The following is a 17,820-nucleotide window of genomic DNA, read 5'->3' as shown; positions in this document are numbered from 1 at the left end:
TATTCACAGATAAAAACTGAAGCAAGCTGTTATAATACATATTTGTACAAAGGATTCGAAAAAACCATAAAAAGGAAGATGATTAGAAAATATGAATCATTATGAAATGTGGTATTACATACACTATTAAACCTTTTCAAAAGTATTTGTTTGGCAACAATTTATCAATAGTTTCCACACTTAAGTGGCCTCCTTCAAAAAAGCACAAATCCCATGCAGCATGTATAAACTTGATCCTGAGGGTTTGCCTTCCTTAGAAAAACTGTAAAAAGATATACTATTTGTCTTAAAAGTTCAAAATGCAAATGCTATATTTATAGTCAAAACTATATAAAAATATGGACCTAACTTAACATTTACAAAAACTTTTTGTTCCTTTTTTTTTTGCTTGTTTTATGGTTTTGGTAATAAACATAATTCTCAATTCCTGCAGTCAGAGAGGAAAAAAAAAAAAAAAAAAAGCACAGTGCCCTTTGTAGACTTCCTCACAGTAAGTTTACAACTCCAAAAAGACCAGGTCTGTGATAAGTGAGGTTAGTAACCAAGAAGTAGGTAAGTGATTAATATATATCTATATATGCACATATAAATCAGAAAACAAACATTTATTTTGATCTGAAAAAGTAATAATACAAAACTTGAAGGTAAAACAATAATCTCAAAATGCCATAATACACCTTTTCAATAGATAAATGTTCATAAAAATATCTTGAACCCTAACCAAGAAAACAATTATAATACAATTTTAACTCTGCTACATAAAACAGCTTTTCTATGAAACAAGAAGGCAAGTTCAGGTATGAAAACATAATTTACTTATTGCTTTTGCTACAATGTTGTTTGTTTTTTACATATAGTCATAAATACACTATACAGTATAAAATTTTTTTTGCAGGAATACATTTTGTGGTCTGCTTAGGTTTGCTGGCTTTAATTCTAGCACCAAATACAAAAATGAAAATCAAATCAACTTTAAAGGCACTTCCATGTATGTTCTTTTCTTAATTAATATCTTGGTTTGTAGTAAATTTCTTCACTTCCCGCTGGTAGAAGCAAGATTTGATCCTACTTATATCTTTGTACAGTTCAGGTCACGTTGAGGCACCAAATGATTTATGAACATTCCCAACCATTTCTTTCTCTTACAACACTTGTTGCTTTTTACTCTTCACCTTTCCTCCTTCACTTCCCAGCTACTCAGTCTTTTTACTTCTCCATGTCAGACGATCCAGCTTCACTTCCTTCAGTCCCTTGAAAAACCTCTCTTCAAACCTCCACTTCCCTTACTCCATCTTGTGCATCTGTTATTCCAATATCAAAACACGTCACTATCATGATATGTGACTTGCAGAGATTAACACACTGCTCCAGTTCCTCTGTCACTTGTTCCAGTGCCTCCAGGTACTCCTGTGACTCCTTATCAAGATCAGGATCCACTTCAACTGTCAGACAAAAAATTAGTGAGTAAGGAAAAAAGCTCATAGCAAAACATTATTCTACCACAAGGGAGACAATGACATGGAGTATTAATTGTATTTCTCTTAAAAATTAGCGAGAGAAAAAGCTCATAGAAAACATTACTCTATCACAAGGGAGCCAATGACATAGAGTATTAATTGTATTTCTCTTAAACCAACAGGGTTTTTTTATTTCATTCAGCAGATGCAAAAATTCTACCTTGAGGCTCCAGTTAAGCACAGCACTCAGTCTAGGAACAAATCTCATGCCTGTTTCCCAGCTATAACGTGGATATGGAAACATTTTTTTTTCCTTCTTTGGAAAGAAGGAAAATTAACTGTTATCCAAATTTTTAATGTTAACATATATCACAGTGAGACTCTCCATTGTTTTTATATTCTCCTCTGATTGGAGGGGTTCTTTTGTTCATTTCCTGTACTATTCAGCAGTGAATAAATCCCCTACCACAAAAACATAAATAGAGTCAGAGTATTCTAGGGCTCATTTCAGCAAAGTACCTTAGCAAGAGCTTAACTTTTTCAAGGGAACCACTCACGTGCTGAGAATTTGTTAAATGCTTATCATATTGCTATTTTTGTAGAGTACTTACAGTCTTCTTTCCACTTATTTGGATCCATCATCAATCTGCACTTTGTCTCTTCCAACTCTTCCTTCAAAAATTCATGCTTTGCCTTCACTTCTCTGATGCGCTGCTGGCGCCTTTCTAGTATCTTCAGATTGGTATGGAAATACATCAGACCCTTTTAAGACAAAGACCATTTTTTTGGTTTTGTTGTGCTGGGTTTTTTTACCTCAGGTTTCCATTAATGGATTCTAATCTAGAGTAAGAGCATGCTGACTCACTCGAGCATTTGTTGCACTTCTCTGAATTAGCAAACCTCTCTAATACATTCTAAAATTACTACTGTTTGTAGAGGATATTTTTTTTCCACCAGTGAAAATTATAAACTCAGCCTAATAATAATTTGTGAGCTATCTTTAATCCTAAAGCATGTCAATTCTTATTTTCTTAAAAGCATTCCTACTTTCCCAGCATCCTGGAAAGGCTATTATGAATGAAATGGGGAAAAGGCATCAAAAGAATATCAAATTCTGGTCTCCAAAAGAGAATTAGTTGGAAGTGTTTTCTAATTAACTCAGTGCATCCCTGATTTAATAGAATTCTGTAATTTACATAAAGAGTTAATGGCCCTATAGATGAGGGAGGTTGTAAGGTTTCATCAGCCAAGCTAAGATTATAAAGTCTTCTCATAATGTATTCATTGGTAACTTCCATTTACACCATCAGTCATGTTAGACACAATTAATTTTAGACAGTAATCATTTTCATTTTCTATGTTAAGCATACCCCAACATATGAATTGTAAAATTAATAATTATAGTGCTTTAATTACAATCAATTTCCTGAACACCATTCCAGCATTCAAGCAAGGATTCTGTCTGTATACTGTAATTTAAGTTGTCTACAGTTGTTGTAATATATGTGCTGACCTCAGTTTCCTCTTGTCTGTGTCGCTGTAATCGTTCCACATCATCTATCTCATAAACCTTAATTTCAAATGGCTCTTTTAAAGTGCCTGGCAAAGGTGGTAGATCAACCCATTGGCCAGCGACGCTGGGTTTTCTTCCTAGGGAGGCAGCATCTGGCAGTGGAGCAGGGATCAGTCTACGACGCTGGAGACCTAAAATACAAACAACAAGCCTTCCTCAGATTCCAAGAGACTATCCTAAAAGAAAATACTTTCTTATAGAAAGATCTAGGTTTTCAGGATAGTTAGGAAGAAATGCTTTTCTTGATCTTTTCCTTTTAGTAGAATACCCCCAGGCTGCTGAGTAACCGCCTTGCCAAAGTAAGCTCCACTTGGTTCACAGATTAGTAGTTCCTCATCCAAAGCAGATGTCTGAACATCTATTATCTCTACTATCTCCTTGCAAAAAATATTTTGCCTGGATTAATTTTAATTTGGTGAGCTAAAATTGTATTCATTACCTAGCAATGGAAATGAGATAATGAGGAATTTTGAACCACTAATGACAGTGGCAGAAGACTGGAAATCTCCTGCTCTTCCTGTTAAAGCCAAGCAAGGCTATCTAAAATCCCTGTCCTTATATTACCTCTTTGCAAAGAGCACACAATTCTCTCCAGAACTACTACCAATGCTTTAAAGATGCTAAATACCAGCAGTTTTCAATGGATTTGTGCAATTAGAAGGTATTCAAAAGGTAGCAACCAACCAAGCTGCAACCTGAGCATTGCACCTCTAATTTCGAGGGCTGTCACCACCCATTTACATCAGTACTCAGAAGCTCAGAGCATGACAAACCTCATCAATTCCTCAACAGCAGGGCACCCAGATTTACAAACAGCATACTATCACCTTAATGCACAAACCAGGGCTCAAGTTTTATGAAGCAGAGCCTTACTCGTGTCCTCCGAAAATGCTAGTGCCTTTGTATGGAACGGTTGGTACTTTGGTGGCCAGCATTTTTTTTTTTGCAATTTAAAGCCTCTCTTCATTCCCGAGAAGGCTGATCTTTCCACTACACATGTCAAGCATGAGTACAAGGCAATGTTAAGGCTGCAGACAAATCCCTAGTAAACAGAAGGGCTGAAAGCCACAAGAAACAAGCTACACTACATGGTAGCTTTAAGTATAAGCAGTATAATTGCATCCTTGCTAATTTCTAAGTAACAAGGGAAGGGGAAGACTACTTCTACAACACCTGTTTGCTATTCTCGCAACCCCAGTTTATTTAGCCTGAATCACCACTATAGCCCTGCCTGATGAAATCTCCTGCCATAATTGTGTTCCTCTAACCACTTTGATGAAAGCAGGGTCCCTCTGAAGAGGACAATGAACACATGCAGTTAAACACATATACTAAGCAGAAAAATTTCATATCCTTCCACTGTATAAGCCAGGGTCAACATCATTGCTCCATACATGAAGTTAAATGATAAGGGGACAAGGTTTTCAGTGACATATATAAGACTCAGATCTGTCCTTAAATTCAGTGACTTCATAACTCCAATACAGTTTAGAGCAACATAAGCTACTCCAGGAATCTTAACACTTTGCAAAAATTACAGCAAATACTGGGCCAATTAGGTCTGCATGAAACATTTCTTATAAGAAATATTTCATGAACTTCCTAGGAAACTTCATTTCATGTATAAAACATTATTGTCTCAAAGTCTACAGCACTCAAAAAAAGTAATGCATTTACTGATATAGAGCAATTTCAATTGGAAAAAAATAGGTTGTCATTTTTAAAGACCTTACAAGCATTTCCTGGGGCAAAACCAAATACAAATCCATCATTGGGTAATGCCTTCTCAATATGTGCAACTTGCACAGCTGTTAACATTGATTTGTAGGAAAGGTTTAAAAGGTTGATATGCTGTGGGAAGACAACTGCAGCAAATATTGCACTAAATTTCAAAAATTATTTATCACCTGCTGAAGCAACTCAGTTGCTTTGACCAGAAAGCACCATGAGATCTCCATCACTTTAACTCATTTGGTTTTACTGTCAGAATCAAGCATTATGGGTGCGTGTCTACAGGGATTACAATAATTACCACTTTCCAAGCAAAAGCTCAGATTCAGCACATTGCTGGTATTAGGTTTTACTATATTTTCAACAGTGTGCTTAGGTTGCTGAATGAGACTGCTGGTCACTAGCTACATGGCACTGATTGCCATTAGCTACATGGCACTAATTCTTTACAATACTACAGGACTTCAACTTAGATCACTAAAAACTAATACTGTAACAGTAGCCACATGGGCCTGATTTTGAAGCTAGCTACAACTAGCAGCACTTATGTGAGCAGCACCTGCTAATGCAATAAGAAAAAGCACTGGAGCACAGGAAAGAGACCAGGTTCTTGTATGCCCACTTTTGTATGGCATGGTTGGACATCTTTGCCTTGGCACAGTATGTGAGTGAGAGCAGCCTCTTCTGAGTGACTCCCTCAGTCATTTTTCTATTGTTTACAGTATCCACATAAACACACAATATTTCTTTATAAAACTGCTATTAAAGTGCAATACAATAAATTTGCAATTAGCTGGCAGCGTTATCGTAAGAGTCACCGCATCTTACATATGTGCTCTTCTGTTTTACCCCTAAGACTTACCTTTGGGTAATTAACCCACATTTAGCAATCCTCATTAATTCATCAATGCTATTCTGCCCTCCAGGCCTATTCCCTTGTTTCCAAACTACAGTCCCAGCTTGTTTCACTGAAATTCCCTCACAGATCCCTGGCAGCAGAGCTCCTCCTCTCCTCATCTGTCTTTCCTGACACTCACTTAATCCTCACAAAAACTCACCAGCGCCCACTCAGCACCCTCACTCTTCTCAACCCACCTATAACACTCTCCTGTTTTGGGCCACCGTGGCACTACACCCACTGCCAACGCTGCTGATGGAAGAAGGAGCATCCCCCTCTCTGCCAGCGGCCATCTGCTGCCTCCTCCCTCACATCGAGATTGCCCCCGGGGGACCCAGCACCTCTCCTGCCCTCTCCACTGCAGCACCTGTGTCACACCTGCAGCTTTGAAGTGAAATAAATGACATGTAGCTGCTGTCACAGCGATACAGGTGTACACACAAGCGCAGGCAGGCAGTCCCCCTCCCTGCTTTGAGTTTCCCCCAGATTTCCTCTCTCTATCTCTCAGAGACACCATGAAACACACGCCCTTCCTCAGGGACAGCGGAGCCCCAGCAGACACCAGGTCACCTTCCCCTCCATTTCTTACCAGTTGATCGTTTCTTGGGGGACTTGAGGCTCCTCATACGGCCCGGTGAAGACATCCCACTTTCACTCATGGAGTCGTGCGCTGAGGAGGCACTGCCAGTGGCCTCGCTGTCCCGAATCATGCTCTCGTAGCCACTGCTGCCCCCGCTGTGGTAAAACAGAGCCGTCCTCCCCATGGCTGGCGGCAGCTCCCCACTGAGGACGCTGCTGTTGTCACTGCCGTGCCCGCTGCTGTACCGCTGAGGCCGCCGTGGTGCAGTTATCTTGCTGTATGGAGACGGCAGCACAGGGATCTGCGACTTCTCATCACTGAGGTTAATGCCGCTGTCATTGCCACTGTCAGAGTCAGTGGAGCCTCGGAAGTGGCCCACCTTGCCAGAGCCACCTGACACCAGCTCGTTCACGCGGCTGTTGGCTGCTCTCAGGGCCTGCTTGGTCCCCATGATGGTCCCTCGGCCAGGTTTGCTGCTGACAGGCTGCACAGAGCGGGGGGCTGCCTTCCCAACAGGCGCCATGCCAGAGCCCTTCCCTGCAGGCTGCACCAGGGACTTCATGGAAGAACTGAGAGACTTTGACCCGCTGGCAGAAAGGCCCCGGTTTTTACTCCCATTTGCTTGTACCTTCTGGTTAGCTGTGGGTTTTGCCTGGCTGTTTTTACCAGGCACAGGGGAAGCGAAAGGCGGTGGTAAACCTACACCAGAGGCAACAGGGGGGACCCCCAGCCTGGGGACAGAACGCCCTGTCCGGCTGCTGCTGGTACTGCTGTTCTCCCTCACCATGCTTGCTTTAGATCCAACCGAGGTCAGGCTGTCACACCTCTCCAGGGACATGTGGCTCCCATAACGGTGCACAGCTTCGCTCTTTGAGGATTTCACCTTTAAGCTGGATGTCATCTTGGGAAGAGAGTGGTCACCTTTCAAGTTTATTTTGCTGCTGGTACTTTCACTGAAGTAAGACCCGACTTTCAACCGGGCATCTGCTTCGTCTTCAGCTTTTGGCATGACAGCTCTGGCACAGTCCATGCCCGAGGCTTTTCCCCCACCATTGCCCAGACCAACAGGTTTCTGCTCCAGGCTTGACTTGCGTATAGGAGGTGTTGGAGGTGTCGGACCACCTGTCTTGGGCAACACGGTAGATTTCTGTGGTGTGCTCTTCTTTCCCAGTGATGACTTCAAACTGCCCGTGGCCAAGGGGGTATCCAAACTCCCTCGAGTCGCAGCCTCTGACAAAGTACTGTTAGCATGTGACACTGGCATCACTCCCAGTGTGGTGGCTCCTCTTTTCAGCTGTGGTATCTTCATTGCAGCTTCTGACTTCTTTGCAGCTCCACTGGAGGATTTGCAGGCCATTTCACAGCCATCCACAACCCTCTGTGAACAGGTGAGCATAGTCTGTGACTTTGTTGGCCTGGAGGCCGCATCAAAATACTGGGCAGCTTTTCCTGGCTGCTTCTCAGTACCAAATGTGTGAGATTTTGGAGACAGCAGGGAGTCTGCAGGTTTTGCTTCCAACTGATAATCAGTGCGCAACAGCCAGGGATCTTCAAATACACCATGTGGATTCTGTAGCTCTCTATAGCTGAGGACAGTATTATCATGGATTGGAGACGAGGTAGTTTTTGTTTTCCTAGGAAGACTAGAATGTATTGTTTCTATCACAGGCATATCACGAGAATTACTAAATTTTATTTTTACGGGCTGATCAGTGACACAAAAAGCATTTTGTATCTGAGATGCTTTGGTACTTTCAGAGGTCTGAGGGCTTTTGCTGATGCCTGAGGACAGCTTGCTGGAACTCAAGCTCTCATTCTCCAGTTCAGAGAAGCAAAATCCACTGTCATTCAAAGCGCTTTTCAGGGGAATGGAGAAATGTGAGGTGTCCAAGTTGAAGGGTTCCTCAGACTTATTACAGCTGTAAGATGACTGTGCGATAAAACTGTCACTGGACTGGGCTCCGTCACTTTCAATTGTACAGATGCTGACTTCACTAAGCCATGAACTGATGGAGGAACGTCTGCTGCTGGTAAAGGGATCCTTAGCAAAGGGCACAACAATATCAATATTTACACCAGTAGAAGTCTCCTGTGAGGTATAAGCATCAAACTCATCATTTATGCTGCTGATAATACTGACCGGCCTCGAACCCGAGGCAAGTGCCTGAAGGGAGCAATCACTGTTAAAGCTAATGATACTGGAAGGTCTTCCATTATCCATAATCCCGCTAATGGATAGTTCTTCCACTACAGTGAAAACAAGCTCATCCTCTCCGTTCAGCTCAACAGGCTGCTGCAAAGTCACTGTGGTGGTTAGTATATCCCGATCAAAACATTTCCCTCTGAATGCTGACCTGAAGCTGTGTACCTCTATCCCACCTGGCTGATTCTGGGCATTGCTACCAACCAGGAATGTGCTTCCTACTGGACTTTGCTCAGGTTTGTTTCCCATCTGCTTGCTCATTCCCACAGGAGGAGTTCGAACTGCACTGCTATTGTTTAGCTCCAAATTCTCAGCTCTGGAGCTCGGTGTGTGCTCTTTCTGCTGTGGAGGTGGAGGTGCTGGACTTGGCAAGGGTCTCTTCATGTGCAAGGACTTTTCCTTAATGACACATTCAGGTGTGGCCTTATTCTGTTCTGGATTTCTTGAAGCACTACACCTTGAGGGTTGCAGGGGATCGGTGATTGTCTCTCTCTCTCCTTCCACTATTAAGTCCATTGTTTTGTTGTCAGCTCTGCTCTGTGGCTTGGAAAACTCTGTCTTCAAGTGAGGTGTGTTCTTTTCATGACAACTGCCATTGCCAACCCTTGGTGCAACAGCCTGGAAAGGAGGGTTATGTCCTTTTTTGGGAGATGAAGTTTCTTGGGGAACCGGTTTCTTAAATCCTCCAGAAGGAGAAGATACTTTTTCCTTTACCAGCTTAGACTGTGTATTTTCTGTACCTCCAGGGACTGGACTACAATTGGACACAAGAGAGATTTCTCCACAAGCAAATTTGACGGGTTCCTCACTTCCATCAATGCACTCTAACCTTTCTTGCAGTTCAGCAAAAGTGTTGCATTTAAAATGGTCCTTGTCAGAACTCCTACCAATAGCAGAATTGTCTTTACTTCTCTTCTTGTTTAGGGATGGAATTATGGGAACAAACTCTGGAGGACCTTCATTATCTGTCAATTCCCTGTCAGACAAAGCTGCACCATTGGGACCAACATAGATGACAGTATCACAAGACTGTTCACTGCTGGATGAATAATCAGGATCACTAGATATACTCAAGACAGGAATGTCAGGATCAAGGGCAACAGTTCGTGGGTGGAATGGTCGCAAATGGGGTGGTCTTCGGACATGTCCTTCTTCACATGAACTCTCTCCTCCAGACGAGCTGGAAGCATACTGCAAATGATCAATTAAGGAAAAGTTTTTATCATTGATAGATATATGTGTATGTGTATGTACATATAATTGATTAAAAGGTGAGGTTTGCTATATATTCTGTTCCTTGTGTATACTATCACAACTACATCTAGTGGAAAAATTTTAGTGTGAATTAAAATAATAAGGTCATGCGATGTGGATTTTACTGTATTAGGAGTAATATAACAACTACACCTTTTCAGATAACTTCCATTAAATATTATGCATTGTACTTCTCCTCAACAGTTTTCTGTTCCTTCCTTGTTGTTTTTAAATTAATATAAATAGGAGGTTTTGAGATAGGTCCACATATAAGCAAAGGAATAATACGTGTTTGGAACAAAAAGAAGGGAATTTCAGGATTAAGGATTGGAGGTGGGACGATGGCTCAGTGCCAAGTCATTAGTCAGTTCCTCTCCTGAGGTTTTATGCATTTTGTATTACTTCTTACCGCCAAGAAATCCCATGGTCCCCCAGCAAGAGGTCAGGAAAACTCATTTTCAAATGAATTAATTTCTGCTTGATTGTGAACCAACCTTGGATTTCTTCTTTCTCATTCGGTGGATTCGTGATGCGAGCTGAATGGTGGTAAGAGTTTCTGCATAATTGGCTGGAGAGTCAGAAATATGTGCAATCATAGTAGTTCTGCAGTTGATGTTCCCAAGTGATTCCCTCAACAACATTGTCAACTTGTTGTCCCTGTGTAACAAATGAGAATATTAGGACGGTTTAAAGAAATCTCAATCTTTTCTACAAGATTTTTACACCACAAGCTGTTTTTTCACTCTCAGGACATATGCATGCATGGCACACGTAGATAAGAAATACGCTCTTATTATTTGATGACACTTAAAAAGTGTCTAAATGTACACATACAAAGATACCAATATTTTAATTATTTATCTGGCTTTTTATTTGCAGTATGATGAGTCATGTTATTTGTTACTTAGACAATTGTAAAATGATTGATAACTAGTCTAGTTATCTCAGGTTTAGCTCTTATTACCCAAAATGCTCATGAGCACTGTATTTTTAGTTAAGCAGGCTTAGTACATGGATAGATGAACTCTGTGAGCAATATACAAACAATTCTGATAATGAGAAAAAAATCAGCTAGAAGAAATGGTAAGAAAACTCTGAGTAAATATCACAATGTTAGATATCAGAAATATATTATCAGTGACACCCCAGCTAAATTGCTCACATTCTGCCTGCTGTGCTCTGCTGCTCTGACATAGCAAACAGGAAGCAGAATTTGTCTCTGAAGACTTTCCCGGTGATGTCCCGGTCCTCCACCATGGACAGCGAAGCTGACAAGACAGGTGACATTTTGTCCTTCACTGGTCTCCAAGATACCTCTCCCCAGGGCTCCCTGTAGGCTGCTTCCTTCACCACCTTGAGCTGGCCCAACATGTCAGGAACCACTGTCATATCTGCTCACTAAACCATGGTAGGTGACAAAGTTGAGGATCTGGTCTTCCCTATTCCAACCCATCCATCCTCTACTTCATCTACAAACCTAGCATCTACCCTGATGAAATTATTTTTCTGTCTAATATATAAAGGAAGAACACCTCTTCTGGATGCAGCTCGAGATAAATATGTGAAAGGATACGACTGATTACAACAACAAAGTTAGAAATTAAAGGCAAGCAGATATTATATTTAAGGACTGAAGGCAAAGTTCTGGTAAGGATGTTTACAACATGGCTGTTTTCTTTAAGATGGACTCCCCACACGTGTGTTTAACATAATATTATCGTAAAGTACACTCCACAAAAGAATACACCTAAATATTCGACTGTGCTAAACAAATGTACAAAAAGATGGTCAGTTGTTGGTGGGGGTTTTTTATTGAAAAGATGCATTGTCCAAAAGGCACAGAGAAATAACAACCTTTGATGATGATAGCAGATTAAGTCTCTAGCATTTTCTGAAATTTCAATTAAATTTTTAGATTTTGAAAAAGGAGAGAAAATCCTATCAAATTTTGATGAAATTGTTTACTGATGTACAGCTGGCTGAGATCAGTCTGGATTCCAGATCAGGGAAACAACGAGGAGACAGAAAGAAAGAAAGAAAACATGTAGGCCATTTTCACATTTTTTTCAACAATCAATCAAACATTTCACCTAACTTAAGTATATACCAATCTGTATATGATTTCTGGCCATGTAGGTAAGAACGTCTGTTGCTATGTGATGTTTAAAAAGTTATATAGAAAAAACATTATGTAGAAAAAAGTTATATAGATGTATAGACAGGTAGATGAATAGATATATGTATCTTTAGTATAGAAGGGACCTTAAAAGAAGACAGACCCCTCTCTGACAAAACTTCCTTTATAACTTCATATTAGGTAAAGAGTCAATTGTTGATAGAATTCATTGCTAACACCAGCTACAAATTTAAGATAATGGAGAGGATAATTCACTTACTTATATGGCACATGCTTAGCACCATTAATTAAGGCCAAAATTACATTGCCCAGGGCAGAAAGAGACAGACACAGAGAGCCTCCTCCTTCTCGGCTTTTGCTCAGCACTTTTTCACAGCTCCCAAGATCAATGAGATGCAAACGGCTGCGTCCTCCAGACACTGAAACAAAAAGGGGAAAAACAGTTGTATATCACATTATTGCATGGACTCAAGCCAACCTTGGTATTCAGAATGTATTCAAATGTGGAAAATAATGAATACAGCATGGGATAATGAGCAAATTAAATATTGATAGTAAGGAATCCAGATATTAGCCACAGCTACCAAAGTTAAAGGTGACTTGCCTGGCTTGAGGGTTCAATTCATTTTTTATTTTGAATTTTATTGAAAATTATTGTTTAACTCAACAATAAGTCATTTAAAAATAAACAATATGGTAAGAAGATTCATACTTCCTCCTTTGCCACTCTTCTCCATGCGATACTGGTATATGTGAAGGGTAAAGAGCATATGTGAATTCCTCCTATCTTCTTCCTCGCACTCAGGTTTGCTGGTACTTCTGGCAGCAATTGCAGCATCAAGGAAAAAGGCAGCTTTCTCTGCTGTAGGGGCCCTTAGCTCACTTTGGTTTTGAAGCTTGAATATAAACAAGAAAATTACTAATTAGGACAGGGGCATTTTTTTATTATTTTTTGCTGAACTGGCTAAATCTCTAGGGCACTAAAAGAAACAAATATGTGCACAATGGGAGAAGAGCTTATAAATGAAAAGCAATGGGTTTTTTTACTGTCTTAAAAGTTGGCATGGTTGTTGTAAGATAAAAGGAAATAAAAAGCAGAAAAAACATCAGGCTTAGAAAAATCTATGCTGTGATATCCATTATACCTGGGTTCCACATATTGGATCTTCTCTCAGATAAACCCCGGGAGACTGGCCATCCTGAAGACTGCCAGTGGCTACTTCAGCTAACAAGTCCTTAAGGTTTTCATCTTTGCCACTGATCTCCACAGCAGATACTCTAATAGAGAAACGAGTCCCCGTTTTTTCTTTACGTTCATTGATTAATTTGAAGAGCCAAGAAATTGCACAGGGGATGATACCGAGGCTTTGTGTGGAGTTATCTTTCCCAATCATGGTAAAAGATTTTCCTGGAATGAACAGAAAAACATGAACTTAATTCACCTTTCTTGTACAAGACAACATTTCTTCATATCACTGCTGTACATTACATGCAATGCCATGTGCTACACAGATAATGGGAAAGAGATGCAAAAATGCAAAGTATTTAATTATTAATTCATTATTATTCATTCAATTAGTTTTGCAATTTTTGTAACTCAGACCTACAGCAAATTAATGTTAAAAACATCTCTGATCTTTTGATTTTCATCATAATGCACCTATATAAACTTGCTCTTGAATATGTTAATCTGATGTTACATTTTACCTTTTCAAATTAAAATTTACAATTCCAGTGTAGAAATAAACCATGATAAGTTTGCAAAGCTAATTAAAAAGAAATTCCAATCTATTCATATGCTCCAGGTTTATTGTTCCAGGAGCTGACAGCATGTAATTACCAGACTGACATAGTAATTAACTGTAACGAATTTGGGAGCTCACCAAGCTTGACATGACCAAAGCAAAATATGCAACCATCTGCACCATTCACAACAGACTGGATTACTTCTGCTACTGTTCCAGAGCATACCTCAGCCTGAAAGAAAGATTGGAGACAAACAACTAAACGAGCATATACTGCTATGTTTTTTTCTATTCTTCTGTAATGAAATGAATGACTCATTATTTTTTGAGGTGCAATATTCTCCCCATTTTTATGGCACCAGTCCTATTATTTTAGTAACTATGCTATCTTTAAAAATAATAAAATATGGTACTACAGTCTAAAATAGTTCTCAATTCTATTAAGCCAATTCTCTTGGAATATTGATTCTATGACTAATGTAGCAAACTGAATGCTATCCAACCAGGCTTCCTGCTGGTATAATAGCTTTGACAAGGCTATTCAGCAATAGTAGCAACTCCACTGAAATTAAGCTGCTCAAGAGTGCTCACAGGAATTAAAAAGACATTTATATTGGAGAAAATGCATTAAGATTCCTGAATAAAATTTCATAGTATCAAATTTTCTTTTTCCAGAGGCAACACCATCATCAATAAAGAGAACTTTCTAAATAGCTGAGTGTACTAAAACCAGTTTATCCATGTCAGTGACGGTTTCAAAATATGCCATAAGATGATCTATTAAGTATGACAATAGGGGGCAGGGGAGGGGGTTGGTGTAAATATGTAACTACAGTGAAACCATAAGACTCTGTTTGCAGGTTCATGGCTGCAAACTTGGCTCAAGCAACGACATCAGCACAGACAGCACGGTGCTGGCCAAAGTCACCCAGAAACACCAGAAACAGCCCACCCAAAAGGCCCACCACAAGGACCTGGAAGTGCCTAACCCAAACCAAGGGTCAACCAGCTGAAGGACTGATGCCAAAACTGAGGGAGAATTAGCCTGTGAACAACCACCTTGAAGAAAGGCTGGCAACAGAAGTAAGACAAAGCCACATCCAGTCCTGGACTGATGTTGAGATAAAAGTTGTATATTTCAGCACAAAAATGCCATTTGAGCTTATGCAGAATCTTAAAACGACTCTCCTGTCATGGTTACCACTGCTGTAGTCACTGATCTGTAGGGGAGGTTATTCTCCATCTTTAGTGCTTGGCTAGAATTTGGACCTAATAAATACTTTCATAACTCTAGTGGAAGCCAAAAAATTAAACAGAATCCTATCGGAAGATCTCAGCATAGGATTCTGATCTAGATTTTGACATGGTTCCTCAAAATTAATATATCATTTTCACCTTGAATGCCTTGTGTTTTATTTTCCCTTTATCAAAACCTGTATTTTTTCAGGCAGTTCAAAAGTGAAGTAGTTCTTCATCTTCTGGTTAGTACTTTTCCCCTTTTTAAAGCAGTTCTAGGATTTTTTTTCGGAACCCAAGGTTTTTCCGAGAAGGAAATTTCTCATGTCCAGTCTCACCAAATAAGGTGCAGCCCACAATCCTCTCAAACAGCAGCCACCCATCCTACCTGTGTATCAGATTTCAGGTCTTAAGACTACTTCTGTATAAATACATTCTTTTGCAGGACAACAGAAGAGCATGCCCCACCAGCATATATAAAAAATAATCATCAAATAGAGTCTAAACATATGGCAAAAGGCAAGGAAAATATAAAAGCTCCCTAACTGTTTCAGTATAGGAATCCTACGAGGTTATATGCATTTCTTCTCCTAACAACAGCATTTAGTTTAACATTAAGCACATGTTTATTTCCCACTGAAAGCAGTGGGGAAGGACTTCCAGTGACATCAAATGTGTTAAAACCTAACTGGATGGAAAAGTGAATTGGCTGTGTGTCTTTCTCTAACAAGAGAAAATGCAAGAAGATAATTTAGTCAGCAAAAACATCTCCCCAGCTATTACTCCTTAATTTTATATCTCAACTGAAATGAAAATGTAAGAATTTACCCACTTGTCTATTAATTACCATGCTTTTCCAGGCATTAAGGCAACTCATTCAAATAAAATTCCCCAGAAACCAAAAGAACTCTTCAGGCAATCAAATGCTGCTGCCATGAGAAGACTCAGGAGGTTTATGTGAGTGACTCCAGTACCTGTGAAGCATCCTGGGGGAAAACTGCATCAAAGGCAAACATCTTTGGGACAGCAACAATGCCTCTCCTGTGACCTGCATTGGAAGGCCCACTTGCCGCTGGATCATAAAATGTGATTTGCTTTTTTCGCGGGTCTACCTTTAAGAAGGACATGGATTCAGATGTTTCATGTGCTCCTTGAGAGGGACAAATCCTCACCATCACTTTCACCTGCAAGAATTCAGAAGAAAGCAACGACTTGAGTTAACAGCTACAGATAGACACATGCAGAGCATTCCTCCCAAACCCACTCCCCTTCCCATGACACATTCATTTGTAATATTTAGGTGTGTCTGAACAACCGTGGGACAAAACTAGAGCCAGATTTTCCAGCCTGGCTTGCACCCTCAGGTCTTTACTCAAGTAAATTTTTAAGTTGCACTTTGTCCCTTCAACTGACTCTGTTCCAGTTTCAGCATTTCATTTTATAAATGTCTAATCTGCAGGTATAGTACACTGCAGGTGTAACACCAGTCCTAAAGACAAGGAAACTCCTACCTTTCAAGTACTTATTGTGACCAAAAGTGCAAACCAATCTGCTCTGAAAATCAGAGTCTAAGTAATGGAAGTCTCAAACAGCTAGTGCATTCAAACTGAACTAAATCAAGAAACTTTAAGTTCCTGGTTCACATTCTAATAAAAAGCTGCTTCTCATATAGCTTTTCCAGATGGACACCTTAGTGCTGCCATTGCTAGGTTCTTTGGTGATTATTTGCAAATTTAATCAGGAAGAAGGGGAAAAAAAAGAAAAAAAAAGAAACCAACCCAGTATTAAAAGGTCAAAAAAAATGAAAAGAAACTACTCATAAAGCACATTTCTATTCCTCCATTGCAAATGTCAATTTCCTGCACATGGCATTTTATGACAGCATTTTTAGAGAGCTCAGACATGTTGGCTGTGATTTCCAAAGCAGCTTATAGAGCCAAGTGACGGTGTGTCACTAAAGTTCAGCAAAGGCTGCACACCTGCTTCTTTTAAGCTTCCTGGAAATCATACTCTTCCCTTGAAAAACTGAAATACTGCCTCACACCCACTTATGACCATTTATCCTTATGAAATGCTTCCAGCTCCAAACCAGTGTGTTTTATGCACCTTGCACTGAACTAAATGACTTATACAGGCACAGTGAATCACTTTATCCATCTTCAGTTCTTCACTGCTTAGCAGACCAAACTTAGAAGAGAGGCAGTGCTCAGCCCAAGTGATCTTCCATGGCCAATATGAAATGTTTCAATAATAACCTGAACAACAGCATCTCCTTATTCAACTTCTGAAAAACTTTCACAGCTCTAGTGTTAACCATCAAGCCTCAGCAGGTAAAGAGCCTCCATGCCTGTAATGCAAAATAGCCTGTAGAGCTGCAACAATTTAGACTCAGACTCCCCAGAGCACCCATCATGAGTTTCATTTTCTGCAATGGAACTACTGAACCACAAAAACACCCACTCCTTTCACAGCACTTGTAATTGTTTTGGAAGGGGAGTGACAGATAGCAACCTCTGCTGCAAATCACCAGGTGAACCCTCCAAACACAGAGCACACTGTGCTGATCTGAGTCAGGCACACCTCTAGCCCTGAGCTGAATGCTGCATGGGGAAGCTGAGGGGCTTTTTTTACAAAATAATGCACTCGGCAGTCAGCTTTGCCCTGTCGCTCCTCTATATCCAAAGGAAGAACCAAAACTAAAAAGCTACTTCAGCAAAGATCACCATTGGAAACGTAGGAAATGAACACAGATCAGAGCAGGCAGAGCCATTCTTTAGGGCTGCCCTTAATATCAGGCAGGATGACAAGGTGACAGCACACACAACTGCACCCAGTGCGTGTAAGTGAAATGTGGAGTCCAAGCCATGATGATGATCCACAGCAGATGGGTGGGTGCAGCAGCAAGCGCCATGCTGCATTGTCCCTGCCTTTAAATTGCCCACCTCCTCTCACTGATTAAGATTTCATTTAACTCCTAAACCATTTCATTTTTCCAGCTTCTACCTT

General features: G+C 40.3%; 1 protein-coding gene across 1 annotated transcript in view; it reads right to left on the bottom strand.

The window, feature by feature from the left end:
* Positions 1-845: 845 nt before the first annotated feature.
* KIF26A (kinesin family member 26A) overlaps positions 846-17,820 on the bottom strand; it is a 98,820-nt gene continuing 81,845 nt past the window's right edge. The window contains exons 6-15 of the mRNA XM_030452579.1: positions 15,789-15,998; positions 13,717-13,810; positions 12,979-13,241; positions 12,546-12,729; positions 12,093-12,252; positions 10,191-10,353; positions 6,249-9,633; positions 2,971-3,161; positions 2,069-2,219; positions 846-1,442 (exon numbers count right to left, since the gene is read on the bottom strand). Of these exons, the coding sequence (XP_030308439.1) occupies positions 1,267-1,442; positions 2,069-2,219; positions 2,971-3,161; positions 6,249-9,633; positions 10,191-10,353; positions 12,093-12,252; positions 12,546-12,729; positions 12,979-13,241; positions 13,717-13,810; positions 15,789-15,998 (4,977 nt within the window). The 3' untranslated portion in view covers positions 846-1,266. The remainder of the gene's footprint in view (positions 1,443-2,068; positions 2,220-2,970; positions 3,162-6,248; positions 9,634-10,190; positions 10,354-12,092; positions 12,253-12,545; positions 12,730-12,978; positions 13,242-13,716; positions 13,811-15,788; positions 15,999-17,820) is intronic.

Source organism: Calypte anna, chromosome 5A, assembly GCF_003957555.1.
Source record: "Calypte anna isolate BGI_N300 chromosome 5A, bCalAnn1_v1.p, whole genome shotgun sequence".
Taxonomy (NCBI): Eukaryota; Metazoa; Chordata; class Aves; order Apodiformes; family Trochilidae; genus Calypte; species Calypte anna.
The sequence above is the reverse complement of the archived record's forward strand: the minus strand, read 5'-3'. Positions and strand labels throughout refer to the sequence as shown.